This window comes from Dendrobium catenatum, unplaced genomic scaffold (genome assembly GCF_001605985.2).
Source record: "Dendrobium catenatum unplaced genomic scaffold, ASM160598v2 fragScaff_scaffold_1373, whole genome shotgun sequence".
NCBI lineage: Eukaryota > Viridiplantae > Streptophyta > Magnoliopsida > Asparagales > Orchidaceae > Dendrobium > Dendrobium catenatum.
Window position 1 is genome coordinate 284,741 of NW_021319835.1, and position 15,508 is coordinate 300,248.

Below are 15,508 nucleotides of genomic sequence, written 5' to 3' on the forward strand. Positions count from 1 at the left end.
ATTAATTACAGTTAATTAAAATTATTAGTTATAATTAATCTGTGATTAATTATAACTAATTAATTTTAATAAATTATAATTAATTAAATTAATTAATAATAATTAATCATATTATAAATAATTAAAATTAATTCTAATTAAAATTAATTATAATTAATTAAATTAATTATAATAATTTAAATAGAATTAAATATAATTAATTATAATAATTATAATTAATTTAAAAATAATAAATTTAATTAATTGTAATTAATTAATATAATTATAAAATAAACCCCCCTCCCTTCTTCCTCTCGGGTTCGGCTAGGACAGGCTGAAGAAGCACGCGAAGGGTAGAAAATTACCTATACAGCAAGCGGGCTCCCGTCGATAGCTCCGATCAAACAGGAAGGGAAGGGCGTCGGAGGAGCAAAGTCGAATTGCCACGAAGGAGCCGAAGGAGTGACGAGATAGGGAGAAAGTTATCTCACAGCCAGCGAATTCCCGCTCTGGCTTCCGATCAAATGCGGTAACTTCCGATCCTTCAGGAAGTGTCGTCGAAGGAGCGAAGTCGGACAACGAAGAGGGAGAAAGTTACGATCACAGCCGGCGAGTCTTCCGCTCTTGGTTTCGAACAAAATGTCGTAGCTTCCGATCCTGCAGAGAGAAGAGGAAGGGAGAGAGCGAGAAAGAGTCGAACGAGGCCGAAGGCCTTGTTTTCTTTTTCTATTTAACGACGCCAATGGGTCGTGTATACGTCGTGGGTGAAATGGCTGTCGCGGGATATTCGCGATTTGGGCGGCGACGACGTGCGGAATTCGGCGCTCGAACGTGGCCGGACAGGTATAAGATTATTTTAATTTTTTTTTTTTTGGATGCAGCAGGTCAACACCCAATCTGTGTTTAAGTAAGCAAGAAGTAGGAAATCCTTCTTTTGAATTGGGAGGCCGAAGGAAGAAGGCCCTTTTATGATGCTTAGTAAGCCTTTGGATGGTTTAAAATAGCAGTTCATAGGTTAATGCATGTGTTGACAAAGTTAGCTGACCACAAATAAGATGTCAAGACAAAGTGAGATATTGGAGGGAGCCCATGAAATGACGATACAAGGTGAAATTGAGAAAATCATTATTGGAATCAAAGCCAGGTAATGGGATTAAGAGTAGGCGCGCAATTATCCATTCCAATTTTAAGGAGCAATTTATAGGCATACTTTTCTTGGCTAAGAAAGAAACCTTGGGGTGTGGGAGTTAACTGATTACCGAGAAACAAGAAAATTAGGCCAAGTTGCTTCATATGCAATGTTACATGAAGTCAGTAGACAAACATGATTGACGTGTTTGAAGTCTCAAAAACCAGGGGCTTGATGCATCTATATTATTTCTTGAAGCTTACCATGAAGAATAGCATTATATATTTATCAAGTTGACGTACAGTAAAGTTGTGGTGAAGAGCTATGCTAAGAAGAACCTGATTGTGGGTATTTCTCCACTGAAGTGTTTGTGTGGTTGATCCATTGCCCTTGTTTGTAACCTTAAGAAATGAGGCATGCTTTGTGGCAAGTGATAGAACCGTCAAAATTAAGTTTTGTTTTGAATGCCCAGTGATATTCGAGAACATTTTGAGCTGGAGATGGAGGTGCAAGTATCCATGTTCCTTTTAGTTGAAGAACTTGAAATTCTTGTGAAATTGCTTGTTGCTAGTGAGGTTCCTTAACAACTTGTGTGTAGCAAGATGGATTGGGTAAGGAGGTGGATTGTGAGATAGTTTGAGGAGATTTCTGGGTTTGAGAGATTCCATTTTGGAGTTGTGACCAAGGGATGAGCATTAATAGTCTTCGAAGATGTGTGTGGGGAGGGAGGGAAAAAGAGAGAAGAGGGGGTGGAGTGGCTGGGGTATTTCTGGAGGTGAAGGATCTGTTGAGACTATAGTAGAAGAACTAGGCATGCGAATGGGAATGCCAGGCGTATGGATTGCAAATTTGGCTACAAGAATGATCAAATTAAGTTCAACAGTGCGAGGATTGACATTGGTGGTGTGTTTGATGAGAAGTTGTGTTATCATTGAGAAGGATAAGTAATTTCATTGAAGATAACATTCCAAGAAACAATAAGCTTACCAATAATAAGATTGAAGCACTTATATGTATCAAGAGAAGCGTTCGACTTGTTTGTAGAGTGATTGTCAGTTGAGACGTGGAAAAAAAAAACGAAGACATGGTGATGAAAGTAAGTTGGCTGCTGATTGAAGATTAGCTGATATAGAGATTTCATGTTAGTGGTCTTGGATGGCATGCGATTTACACGGTAGACTATTCGTAAGTAGGGAGGATGAACATTTTATGAGTAGCTTTGATAATATGAAAAGCTTTGATAATATGGATCATTTTGTTCAAGAGTGTATGGATAGTTTTATTGGTGCCCTATTAAATGCGTAAAGATGAAATTGTGAAGAATAGAATTGATATATTCATCACTATCATGAGAACAAAAGATTTTAATATGACTATTGAACTCTTTTTAGATTTAAATTTTGCGTCGTTTAGGTTTAACACTCATAGGAAAGGACCAACAAAAATGTGAGAAGCCATCAACTATATATATATATATATATAATATTTGTAAACCAGAATTGAGAGTCAGGGAAGGAACCTATGCATTAGTGTGTTCTAGAGGCTTGAAATGATGTTTAAGACTCTAAGAAATGATAATGAAATAATTCTTGCAAAAAAAAAAAAGTATAAAAGGGAATGCTTGATAGGGAGTGTTGTTTAGAGATTGCTGAGAGAACTACTGCATGGTTGTGATTGATATAGCGATGCCAGAGATTAAGGGTAAATGCTTTGGTTAGCAAGGTGGTTGACTACTAGTTGTTCGGTGTCTATTGAAGGTTGGATCAGTGTCAATAGGATATTACAGATTGTCAAATTTTCCCACAAATCTAATAAGTGATAGGGACAGATGAGTATCAACCTCCCCTGAGTTGTTGTGAGCCATTGCAAAAGAGTTGGGCAACGACCGTGGTAGGTGTTTAATGCGAGATGAGGTTTTATAGAAAAGTTATATTTGATTTTTTCATTGACTATTTTGATTTCTTTTTTTGCATAGAAGAGAGTAGAGATTGTTCAGTGTGAGTTTTATCTATATCACGATTTTGAAGGTTTGATAGGAGTAAGATATGTCATTAAGAATGAGAAGGATAATATCCTCCTTATTTATATGGAAGCCGACAAAAACAATATTGTCAATCAAGAATTTGATTTTAGAAAGATATTGGGTCATAAATTGGGCATGATGTGGATCATTTTACTACTAAATCACTCGAAGACGATTCGTGGGTTGGAAACAACATTTGGTAGTGTTTTCAATGTCAAAGCTGGAATGAAGATTGAGAATATAGCGAATGATGGGTGTGGAGATGGCAAAGCAGAAAGATGTAGGAAGATCTATAAGGAGCTAAGTATGATAGAGGGGGCTGTCTTGGAGCAGTTTGTCTAGACAAAGATTGGAACATCAAGAAAACTGTTCAGTTTTCATTGAAGAGTTTGAATATTTTTTATCGCCAAATGTGATAATTAATGTTGGAGAGTTATGTATAGACTGGACATGACAATTCTAAGAGTAGTGGGGATGATTGTATCACTTAGTTTGAGAGTACTGTAGTCATCATGAAGGGATGACCAGGATCAGTTGTCCATGAGAAAATAGCACAGTTTTTCTGAAAAGAGAAGGGTGGAAGGAAGATTTTTGCTAAGCTTGAGCTCTGTACCATAAGAAAAGATTGCATAATTGAGAAACAGAGAAGATAAACTTCCCATGGATTGAAGAGGAAGTTAAAGAAATGAATGAGTACACTATAACAGAGAAGGAAATAGAAATGTCCACTGAGAAAATCAGTAATACAGCATTTCTTCCTATAAGTATAATCCATATTGATAGAGAAGAAACTTCTGTCTTAGATTGATAAAGAAGAAACTTCTGTCTCGGATGAACGTCGGGGATGGAATATGCGGTTGTAGTTTTGTGCTGATGATGGATTAGCAATGTTAATGGCTGCACCACTTATATTCAAGGGTACTCTAAATATCGTGCATTCTAAATTCAGCTTATTTGAAATTCAGAAGATTATTGTTGTGTATTTTGTTGGAACTAAGGGCACACAACGAAAGCTCATTGGGGAAGGCATCAATGTAATTGGCAATATGTGAAGGAGAAGAGATATTATGGGACCTTGTTGGGCGAGGTGTTGACATGATTGAAAACATGTGAGGAAAGAAGAGACACGGTCGGAGCTCATTGGGGGTTGATTCAATAGGATCAACAGCATATGAGGGTGGAGACGATGCGACAAGAGCTGGTTGGGAAAGGCGTTGATGGATTGATAGCATGTGAGGGAAGAGAGATCACAATGAGAGCTCTTAGGGAGAGCGTCGATGAGATCAACAAGTGCTGGGATGTGATGAGAGCTTATTGGGAGAGGTGTCGATAGGACTGGCAGTGCATGAAGGAAAAGAGGACATGATAGAGCTCGCTATGATGGAGAAGAGTAGACTATAACGCAGTGCTCCAAATCGATCAAATAGGGTGATCGTGGAATACAACAAATTTGAACTAAGTAAGGGATTCAAATTCCTCAAAATGCTTTAGATTTACTTTTCAACAAACCAACTATAAAAATTACTGCATTTATAATAAAATACAGTCAAAAGTCATACAACTAAACAAGCCCTTTAGATTTATCATATATGCTTTCTGCATTCTAACAACAATGGATCGCCTAAGAGAGCCTTAAAGCCTTGTTATAATTCTAGAAATTTGGTACCTACTTCAACTTTCTTTGCCATTAAACATGAATGCTAATAATATTTTCGGTATTAAGAATTTAATATCATATATAAGCAGTTTCAAGCCTCCATAGTTTCTACAGGCATCTCTGTAAGTAGAATTTTTTATATTCCCACAATTAGAACAAGTTTCATTTCTTCCAATAGTTTCAGAACTAGTTCTATATGTTGAACATATTCCATTAGATGAGATTACATTGGGTCCTTTGGATGAACACCGATATTTCATTCACTGGAGAGATCACCCGCTATAAAATAATTAGCGGGTTACAAATGGCAAACCATACACATTTCTTCCTATTTACTCCATAAGGATTTTTAGCTTAACACCAAAGGATGGTGATAGAAAATACTTGCATAAATTGAACAATTCTCGGTAGAAATTTGGAATTTCAGCAAGAACAAACAGAATTTTAGGGAAATTTGGCAGCAAACCACTAGGAAAAGTTGATAATTACTAAATTATGAAAGAAAACAAACAAGATACACTGTATCTTCAATTTGAGGAAAATCCGGTTCTCCTAATCCCTAGCCGGTTGCTAGGGCCCAAACAAACCCTAAGAGAAATACAAGTTCAGCAAATCAAAACATAACCCTAACCCTAGAGAGAAAATCTATTTAAAGCAAAACACAATTACCTAATCCCTAAACAGCCCCTTTTGAATTTTCCCTCCCAAACCCATCCTTAATTAATGTTTAATTGACCGCTGGGCCGCACAACAGAATCCCGACCCCGAGTAGGCGAAACCCTTGTTCTGCCTGTTGTATACATGAACCGGTCCTAGTGCATACATGGACCGGTCTAACAAAACCTCCCTCCCAAAGACCCCACTGTAAAGGCTGTTTCTCCCAGGATCGTCCGGGACGATCAGGGACATCGTCCAGGACGATCTGTACAGAACTGTGAAGAATCTGTCTGTTCGTCTATACGAACCTGGAAGAGTCGAGACGAACAGTCGGGACGAACCAAACCCGAGGGTTTCGTCCCGGGACGACGAAATTGGCATTTAATTTCGTCTGGACGATCTGGTTCACGCTCTGGTCCAGAGGAGATCGTCCCGGGACGATCGGGGACATCGTCCGGGACGATCCTGTTTAATAAATATCTGAATAGTGTCGTTTTGAAGAGAGAGAAAGTCCAGGAGAGAGAAAAACCGAAGGAAAAGAGGAAAAAGAGGATTTTTGGGCGACTCTGGTCCGTTTTCGTCCATCGCCGTAGTTGAAGAAGTTGACCGACTCGAGGTAAGGCACATTCTGCCTTTCTCAATTTTCAGAAATGAGATTTTTGACGCGTTTTTTGTTCCGAATTTTGTTTCCGTTAGCGAATTTCTGGTATTATTTTCGTTTGACAAAGGTTTTACCGCGTAACTTTTGCTATGTTTCTGAGATGATAATTGTGCGCGTTTTGAGTATTTTCTGGAATATTTTTATCGGATATTTTGGATTCCGAAGTGTTTTAATTGAACTGCAATTTATCAGGATGTTGAAAAATATTTTGTCAGTACAGTAAAATTCTTATAATGTTGTTGTGAATGTTCTGTGGTAATTTGGTAAATTTCTTGATCTGTGAATTTTGTGTAAATTCCGAACACTGCCGTTATGCCGCTGAATTTTCGTACGATTTCTGAATTGTCTGAAATAAGATGATTTGAATGTTTGGTGTGTTTGTGCTATCAGAAGGGAGTTATAAGGGGCCGGAATCCTATGTGATTCCGTTGTCTGGGTCCGGGAAGGGAGATATAAGTGAAGTTCTGAAATCTGAAATTATGTATATATGTCCTGTTCTTGTGCTATAAGCACAAAAAGGGAGCTATAAGGGGAAGTTCTGGTGCTATATGCACAAAAGGGAGCCATAAGGGGAAGAGGGGAAGTTCTGACATTTGGAAGGAAGTTCTGTTCTGAAATTATCTGTTATGTAAAGCTGTAATGTGACTTTATCTGATTTCTGATTTCTGTACGATTCTGATTATTCCGTATGATTCTGTCTGCTCTGTAACATGAAAGCTTTATGATATCCGATTTGATGTGAGTTCAGTTTTTCATATCCGATATTTGATTTCTGATTGAGCTGTTATCTGTTCTGTCTGTTGTGCGATTTCTATACAATTGTTCGAATTCTGTACGGATACTTTTCTGATGTATTTTCTAATGTGGATTTCTGAGGATTCTGATCGGTGATTGATGTCTTGCTGAGCTGTTAGCTCATCCTTGTTTTCTACGTGGTTTTCAGGTTCTGGGAAAGGGAAGGAAGTCTTGGATTAGAAGTTCGGAGTCTGATCAGTGATTAGGTATTTTGTACTTTTGATTTTTGTACAGTCATGGCTTATCTGTTCTGTTATGTTCTTTCTTTCTGTAAGCCATGTACTGTATCTGTATATGATTATTTTGATGAAAGAAAAGATAGATGAACTGTTTTGTGTTTGGATGTTTATAGTAGCTCTACGTTCTGTATGTGTAATATTTGGAAGAAAGTTTTGAAGCAAATTCCAAAGCCAGATCCTGGATTTCAAGTTTAAGTTCCGTCGCGGCCCGATGCGAGCGGGATCCGTCCCGGTCGGGTTGGGTCGTGACACCCACCTTATCCTCAAGGTGAAAAGATGGGAATTGATGTTTCACCCTCTCGTATGACTCCCAAGCGGCGTCATAGTCGGGTAGGCTCTTCCATTTAATCAGCACTTCCTTGATCCCCCATTCTCCTTGTCATACCTCTTTTAGCTCCAGAGGTACCAACACCACCTCTAAATCCTCAGTCAGTGTCGCCGATAACTCTGAACTAACTTCCTACTCCTCCAGATTTCTCCTCAACTATGACAAGAGGAACACTGGATGTATGGTAGCAGTCGGTTGTAACCTCAAGCAATAAGCTGCTGCTCCAATCTTCTCCAATATCTCGTAAGGGCCAAAGTACCTCGGGGCCAGATTCTTATTCCTCCTGTTGGCTACTATCATTTGTCTGTAGGGTCGCAATTTCAAAAATATCCTATCCCCCACTTAGAACTAGAAGTCCTTCCTATGTTCATTCGTCTCCTTCTTCATAAGTTGTTTTGCCCTCAACATGTGCCTTTTCAGTTCCTCTAACACTTTATCTCTTTCCTCCAAGTATCACTCTACTGAAGAGATTGGTGTGCTCCTCTGCCCAAAATACACCAAATGTGGGGGGTCTCTTCCGTTCAACACTTTGAAAGAGATCATTTGGGAAGCTGAGTGATATGAAGTGTTGTACTAGTACTTCGCACATGCTAGCCATTTGGCCCATAACTAAGGTGTCTCTGAAGCAAAACACCGCAAGTAAGTCTCCCAGCTCCTATTTATCACCTCTATCTGCCCATCCGTCTGAGTGTGGTAAGCAGTACTTCACTTTAGAACTGTTCCTTGTAACCTGAATAACTCTTTCCAAAACTGACTGAGAGACATCTTATCTCGGACAGATACTATCAACTCTGGAATACTATATAATCTGACTACCTCTCTAATGAATGTTGCTGCTACTGTAACTATCGTGTAGGCTTGTCATAAGGGAATGAAATAAACATACTTGCTCAACCTGTCAACCATCACCAGAAGCACTATAAACCCCTTATATATATATTAAAACTTACATAAATCCTAAAGTAAAGCCCAGAACAAATCACACTTCATGCACCCCCAAGTCATAGCAACTTCCTCTCAACTGCCTTAACCTCTAGCCCGTCGCCTTCGCCACAACCACCACCATCATAACCGCCATCAAGGATCACTTGAAAGCAGCACACCACCACCACCTCTAAAATTTTTTTAGTATTAATCTCATCTTTATTTTGATGAAAAATATTTATAAAAGAGGAAGTCTGAAATAATTGAAGAAGAACCATATTGAGAGGCATTGGTGATGTATAAGTGTATAACTAAATGCAATGTCAAAATTATATGTCTTTTAAATTAGAGCAAGAATAATTACGTTGGCTTCTAGTGATTTAAACAAGTATTAAATTAATAGAGAAATGATTAAAGCTTAGGCCAAACTATATGTAAGCGTTAGAATCATGAATAATCAATTACAATCAAGATTAGCATAGCATGGATGATTTTCAACAGAAATTCCTAAATTAATAATAAGAGTAGTCACTAATCGGATCCACTCACTCACACTCTTGATGTAGGCTATGCGGAGATAACTTGCACGACTTTAGTGATGCCACAATTGAGAGAAAACTTCAAAAGGAATACTTGGAACTTCGGGACAGCAAGCAACAACCGTGGGACAGCAAAACGTCCAAGAGGATGTTGCTGAAATTTCAGGACAGCAAGAGGCCTCGTGTTGGAAGCTCTGGACAGCTGCTAAGTGGTCTTGGACAGCAAAGAAACACACTAACACGTGCAGGAAAATCTGGACAGCAACTTAAACATGTTCTGGAACTTCAGGACAGCGAACGGGGACCTTCCGGATGGCAGGAAAGCAAAGGGGACCTTGCTGAAATCTCTGGACAGTAGCTTGGTCTTCTTTGGACAGCATTTTCGAAGGTTAGAGAGGTGGGATAGCAGGGTGCGGTTGCTGGAATTTCTGGAAAACGAACTTAGGTGGAGGGATCTCACTTTGGGAGGGGAAAAGCGTAGAAAAATAAGGGTCCGATTTGGAGGGGATGGAGCAAGGGATTTAATATCAGGCTTTTGAATTTGAATTAGGAGGGAAACAAATTCAAAAATACTGAAATTAATTTAGTCATAGAGGTGCGAGTAATTGGTGGAATTAAAAGCTTAATTATGAGAGCATTAATGGGCCTATTAATTAGGTGAGACAGAGGGAGAGGGGCCGGCCAAAGGAAGGGGGAGAAAGCAAAGGAAAGGTGTCCACATTCATTGAATGTGGATTTGGAATCAAATCCAATTTAATTTAAGATTTGCAATGATTAATGGGTTTTCCTAAAATAATTTAAATCGTTTAGGAAAGAATTTGAATTTGAATTCAAGAACCTCCCAAATTAATAAGAGATATTTTAGGAAAATAGTTGAATTAGGAGGGAAGGGAGTGGTTGATGGCTAGGGTTTGGAGGTGGGGTGGCCGACAGTTAATTGGTGGGCTTAGCCGGTAGTTAGAGAGGAGGGTGGTCGGCGGCTAGAAGGAGAAAGGGTGGATCTCTTGGGGCCGGCGACTATTGGGAGTGGAAGGGGAGGTTGACGGTTGGAGGAGGGAAGATGGGCTCTTGGCCAGCGGCTATGGAGGAGGTTTGGCCGGCGGTCAATGGAGAAGGGGGAGGGAAATTAGAGAAAAGAAAATTAACCACGAGCCTGGACGCTTTTTACGGCTAGTGGGTGATCCGTCACCCTCACCTAAGTTTCTCATAAAAGCTCTCTATCAAAACACCAAAGAGACAATTGCTGAAATCGGGTAGGGCCAAAACCAGGACTACGATCATGGCTGTCTTTAATTTCTCAAAGGTCTAAGTGGCTGCCTCTCCCCACAAGTAGTCTTTCTTGAACTGCTCTGTCAGAGGATAAGCTATGGTATTGTATCCCCTCACGAATCTCCTATAGTACCATAACAATCCTAGAAAGTCCCTTAACTCCCTTAGGTTCCTAGGTAGAGGCCATTTCAATAGTCTCAATCTTGGCCTGATTAACTACTACCCTTTCCTAGGATACCACGTGTCCCAAGTACTTCACAATAGCCTATGCAAAATAACATTTCTTCAAGTTGGCCCTTAGCCAATCCTCCTACAACACTTCTAAGATCACCTTAGATGTTCCAGATGCTCCTCACTGGACATGTTGGACACCAGGATGTCATCAAAGAAGACCACAATGAACTTCCCAAGGTAAGGTCGGAACACCTTATTTATGAGGTTCTGGAAGGTAGCAAGGGTGTTGGTTAGACCAAACGACATCACCAAAAACTCATAGTGTCCCTCGTGTGTCTTGAAAGTTATCTTCGGCGCATCCTCCTCTCTCATTTGGATTTGATGGTACCCGGACTTCAGGTCCACCTTCGCAAATACCACCGCTCCATAAAGCTCATCTAGCAACTCATCTATCACTGAAGTAAGAAACTTGTTTGGCACAGTCTCCTTATTCAAGGCCCGGTAATCCACGCAAAATTTTCAACTTCCATCATTCTCCTTGACTGGTAGAACTAGGTTTAAAAAGAGCTTATGTTTGGCCTAATAATCGCCACCTCCAGCATCTCTCAGATCAGCTTCTGAATTTCATCCTTCTCGATCTGGGGGTAGCAATAAGGCTTGACACTAATCAGTGATACTCCCTCCCCTCAGCGTGATGACGTGCTCATGTCCCCTCCATGGAGGTAACTCCTGAGGTGGTTGAAAAATCTCACTAAACTATTATATCACTGGTTGTACTGAAAGAGGGATATCCCCCCTTCGATCCCCTTTGGTCCCGTCCAAACTCTATAGCTCCACCAGAAATCTTCCTACCACCCACTATGTGGCCCTTGCCATGATTTTTAGTGACACCATGGCTTTTGAGAGCCCTAAATATCCCTTAATCACCATCATTCTCCCCTCCACCATTAATTCTATTGTCAGCGTCCCCCAATTCACCTTGGTATCCCCCCAAGTTCTACAACCATCTTATCCCCAAGTTGACATCAGTGCTCTCTAACTCCAATGGGAGAAATTCTCCCTCATCTGAATCCCTTGTATGATCAGGACCACTCACCCTCTACCTATCTCCATCTTCCTAGTCCCCATCGTTACCCCATAACACTTTATTTCCACCAATTTTATCCCTAATTAGTCAATGACCTAGTTAGAGATGAAATTATGGGTAGCCCCACTGTCTATCAAGATCACTACCTCCTTGTCTGCTATTTCTCCTCTCACCTTCATAGTGTGATTTGCAGTGAATCTCATCACTGAGTTCAAGGAGACCTCAGTCATTTCTAAATGTAACTTTTCCTCCTCCGTAAGTCATACATCCCTCCTCAGTTTCCTCATCATCTAAATGTACTTCTCATCACATCTAAAATATAACCTATTTGCATGTTTATCTAGCACCTTCACTTTTGTGAGTCGCTTGAAGTTAGCCCCCGGGCAAACTCCACTGATCTTCTCCCTATAAACTTCTCTCTATAAGGATATTGCATGGGTTCTCGGTGCTAAAGTTGTAGGGGTGCTCCAATAGGACCCTCCCATGTTGTTATTGGCCTTCTCCCTCTTATATTTTTCCTACCCCCTTAAGTCAGCTCAATCGTTTCCCACAACCACCACAGCCTCAGTACCCTAAGTTCTGCCCTTATGTCCTCCCTAAGCCCCTTCATGAAATTCCCCTCCAATCCTTCTTCAGAGATTCCCCTTAGTGTCCCGACAATAGCTCAAACTTCTCCCGATACTCCATAACTGTCCCCTCTTGAGTTAGGGCATAAAATTGTCGTAGAGGTCTCCTTCCCGAATGACTCAAAACATTCCAACAAGCACTCCTGAAATTCTCCCTATGAGTAGATCAGATACCTAGCTTCCCTCCATTAAAACCAAACTAGGGTTTTCTCTTTCAAACATAAACCCGCACCATGAGTTTATCCCATTCAATTAACCTGTTGTTGGCAACATAACGTTCCACCTGGTACACCCAACCCTGAGATCCTCCCCTTCAAAGACCAGCATCTTTAGTTTCTTTGCTCTTGCATCCATACCCCAATAGTTCCTTCACCCATTGGTTCCTTTGATGTAATGATGTGATTCCCTTCCTTCCTCCCTTGATTGATTTTTCTCACCCAACCATAACATTCTCCATTCCACCTCTCCCCATGCTCGAGTAGTCTCCCGAAGGGCTCGGCTTCCCTCCTTGTTGTCCTACCTTAGGAATATCCCAATATGTCCACCAACATGACCCATGTGACGGTCCTTGATGGAAAACACTCTCCAATTCATCGTCGTCCTCCCGAATCTCCTTTCCTCATGGTTCCACCCTAGGAATCGCCGGTGATGCTTTTGATTGCATCTCAAGCCTCTTTTTTCATCATCTCTTCAAAGTTTCCAAAGCAGTTCTTGATGGCTGAAAGTCTTCCTGGAATCTTTTCCTCTACTCCAGCTTTGAGTTGTTCCATCTCGCCCTTTAATGCCTCCATCTTCTTTGTTGCCATTAATTGGATCTAGGCTCCAATCACAAAAATCAACGAAGATAAAACAAAACTCTTAAACATCAAGGGGAATTTTTATTTAACAATTGAAATTTCATTAGAAACTCCAAAGTTAAGCGTGATTGTATAAGAGAAGCTCTAGGATGGGTGACTTACTATGAAATTATACCAAGAGTAAAAAACCATGAAGTCATTAGGCCAAAGCCAACATACCAATAGTTGATAGTTGAGAGTTTGAGATGTTACACATGAAGCAATAAAAAAGCCTAAAAACCGCAACATCTAATAAAGATTTTCCAAAAAACAACCCATAATGAATCTAGCCAGATTGACCGGCATAGTAACCATCCTCCGCAATGAACTAGAAGCATTAGAACAAAACAAGAACAAAGAAAAATAATCAATTATGGAAAGCAAAATTCAGATAATAAACTTGCAAAAATAAAAATGCAATAACCTATCAAAGGATTTGAGAACGAACAAAACCTTCATGATGCCGACCACGGTGCCTCGACTATCAGGAAAGTTTTCAACAGCAGTAACCACATCAGCAGTATTAAAGAAAGTCTGCGAATGGGCGGCGAGAAACAAGTAGAAGCCCATGAGGCCAGATGGGGGACGAGGTAGCGCGCCAGTCACAGAAAGCCACATCAGGAAGTATCCGGCAAAGCATTGAATGGCGCCAGCAGCGAGAACAACCATTGGGCCTTCTCCACCGACGAAGGAAGAGTAGAAGAGTCCGGAGAGGACGCCAATGTTGGCGCCTATGTCCTTGAAGAAGGCGACCGAGTTGAGGGTGGACTGATCGTAGTTCTGCGAGAATTTCAGGAGAGGAGAATAGATGCCGAAGCAATAGGAGGAGCCGCTCGTGCACTGGATCCACACACTCGCCGCCATCGCCGTCCATTTGCTCCGGCGAAAGTAGGTGCTGATTCCCATGGTCTCCGGTCGCCGCCGCAACAACGGCGATCTTCGGCTAGAATCCGCTCGCCTGTGTTGCGCTGGCTCGCTAAGTCGCCATCTCTATCTGGGAAACTAGCTCCGTGGCTTAGAATCGTTGCTTCCGACGATGGTTGAGTAGAACACTGTGTTCTATAATAAATACTAATAATCTTATTTTCTTTAATATTAGTCTATGTAAAGTATGTAGTGTAGTTGATCTAAGAAGATATGATTGTAAATAATTTTTTGTTGCAAATTTTTTAAGAAAATCTTCTATCGTTTAATTATAAATTAATTTATAGAAACTTTAAAAATATATTTTAAATAATTATAAAATATAATAAATAAGAAAATTAAATTAATTACATAAATAGATGTGTACAAACTTTCATTTTGATTGATTTTATATTCATCTTTTTGGAGAAATTAAAGGTGTTTTAATACATTTTCTCTATATTAGGTGTGTATAATCATTTAGAATTATTTTTCTGATTGTCGCATCTTAGAAAATTCACAATGATAGAAAAAAATAAAGTTTATTGTTTTAATTTTGTATGAAGATCTAGCACAAAATCAGATAAAAGAGAAGAGTGTAGTGTTCATAAGGAACACTGAGTTTTATGGGGAAAAAAATAAAAAATCATGGGGCTTGTCCCAGTTTGAATGAATACACGAGTATTTGCAATCGATTATAAATGAGGCCCTTCTTTGGGGGGAAGGTCTTGGCTTGATGTAGCAAATATACATCATATAGAGTGCATTACATGGTGGGAATTTGAAGAATCAATATTGACATGTTTGTTTGGTTGACATGACTATAGTCAGTGGGCAGCAAAGGTTGGAAAGATCGTAGTCGGGTGATGGTGGTTAGAAGGATCGTAGTCGACGGGCGAAGGAGGTCAAAAAGATCGATGTCAAGAGATGGAGGTCAAAAGGACTATAGTCGATGGGCGACGGAGGTCAAAAGGACTATAGTCTGGTGACAGAGGCAGGAAGGACCGTAATCGATAGGTGACGAAGGTCTGAAGGATTGTTATCTGAAGACGGAGGTCACAAAATCATAGTTAGTAGTGAATGGAGATAAGAAGGACTATTAAATGGCAACGGAGTCTAAAAGGACCGCATTCAGCAGGTGACTATAGTTAAAAGATCATTGTCGGTGATGGAAGACAAGAGGATCGTAGTCGTGGGCGACGGTGGTCAGAAAGATCACAATCAAGCGACAGAGGTATGAAAGATCGTAGTCTGACCGTAGTCAGGTGAAGTTGGTCGGAAGGACTGTAGTTGGCGGGTGACGGAGGTTGTAGTCGATGATAGTGTTCAGAAAGACCATAGTCAGGCAACACCGACAAAAGTCGATGATCAACTATAAATTTGGTGCCAATTGGTGGCCCAGAGTAATTCCGACGATAATTAGTGGTTGGGCAAAAGTCTAGCGACAATCGGTGGCATGGTAGAGGTCAAGGATAAGATTCGTGGCAAGAGAGATAACAGATTATCTTTCTCTCCTCCTTTCTTTTCTTCTCCCTTTCCTCCCCCCTTAATGAAGAATGCGGGTTCTATTTATAATTTTTTAGAAGTGGCATGACAAAAAAAATAAGGAGAAGATCAGGGGCTTATAGGGAGTTTTTTGAATGGATGGTCGATATCGACTCTGTTAATTATATACCGTTTAT

The 15,508-nt window shown here is 40.2% G+C and overlaps 1 protein-coding gene across 1 annotated transcript in view; it reads right to left on the minus strand.

Annotated features, from left to right (window-relative positions):
* The window catches only part of LOC110112232 (protein NUCLEAR FUSION DEFECTIVE 4), an 18,930-nt gene extending 4,993 nt beyond the window's left edge, over positions 1-13,937 (minus strand). The window contains exon 1 of the mRNA XM_020844384.2: positions 13,377-13,937. Coding sequence (XP_020700043.2) covers positions 13,377-13,829 — 453 coding nt within the window. The 5' untranslated portion in view covers positions 13,830-13,937. The remainder of the gene's footprint in view (positions 1-13,376) is intronic.
* Positions 13,938-15,508: the final 1,571 nt, after the last annotated feature.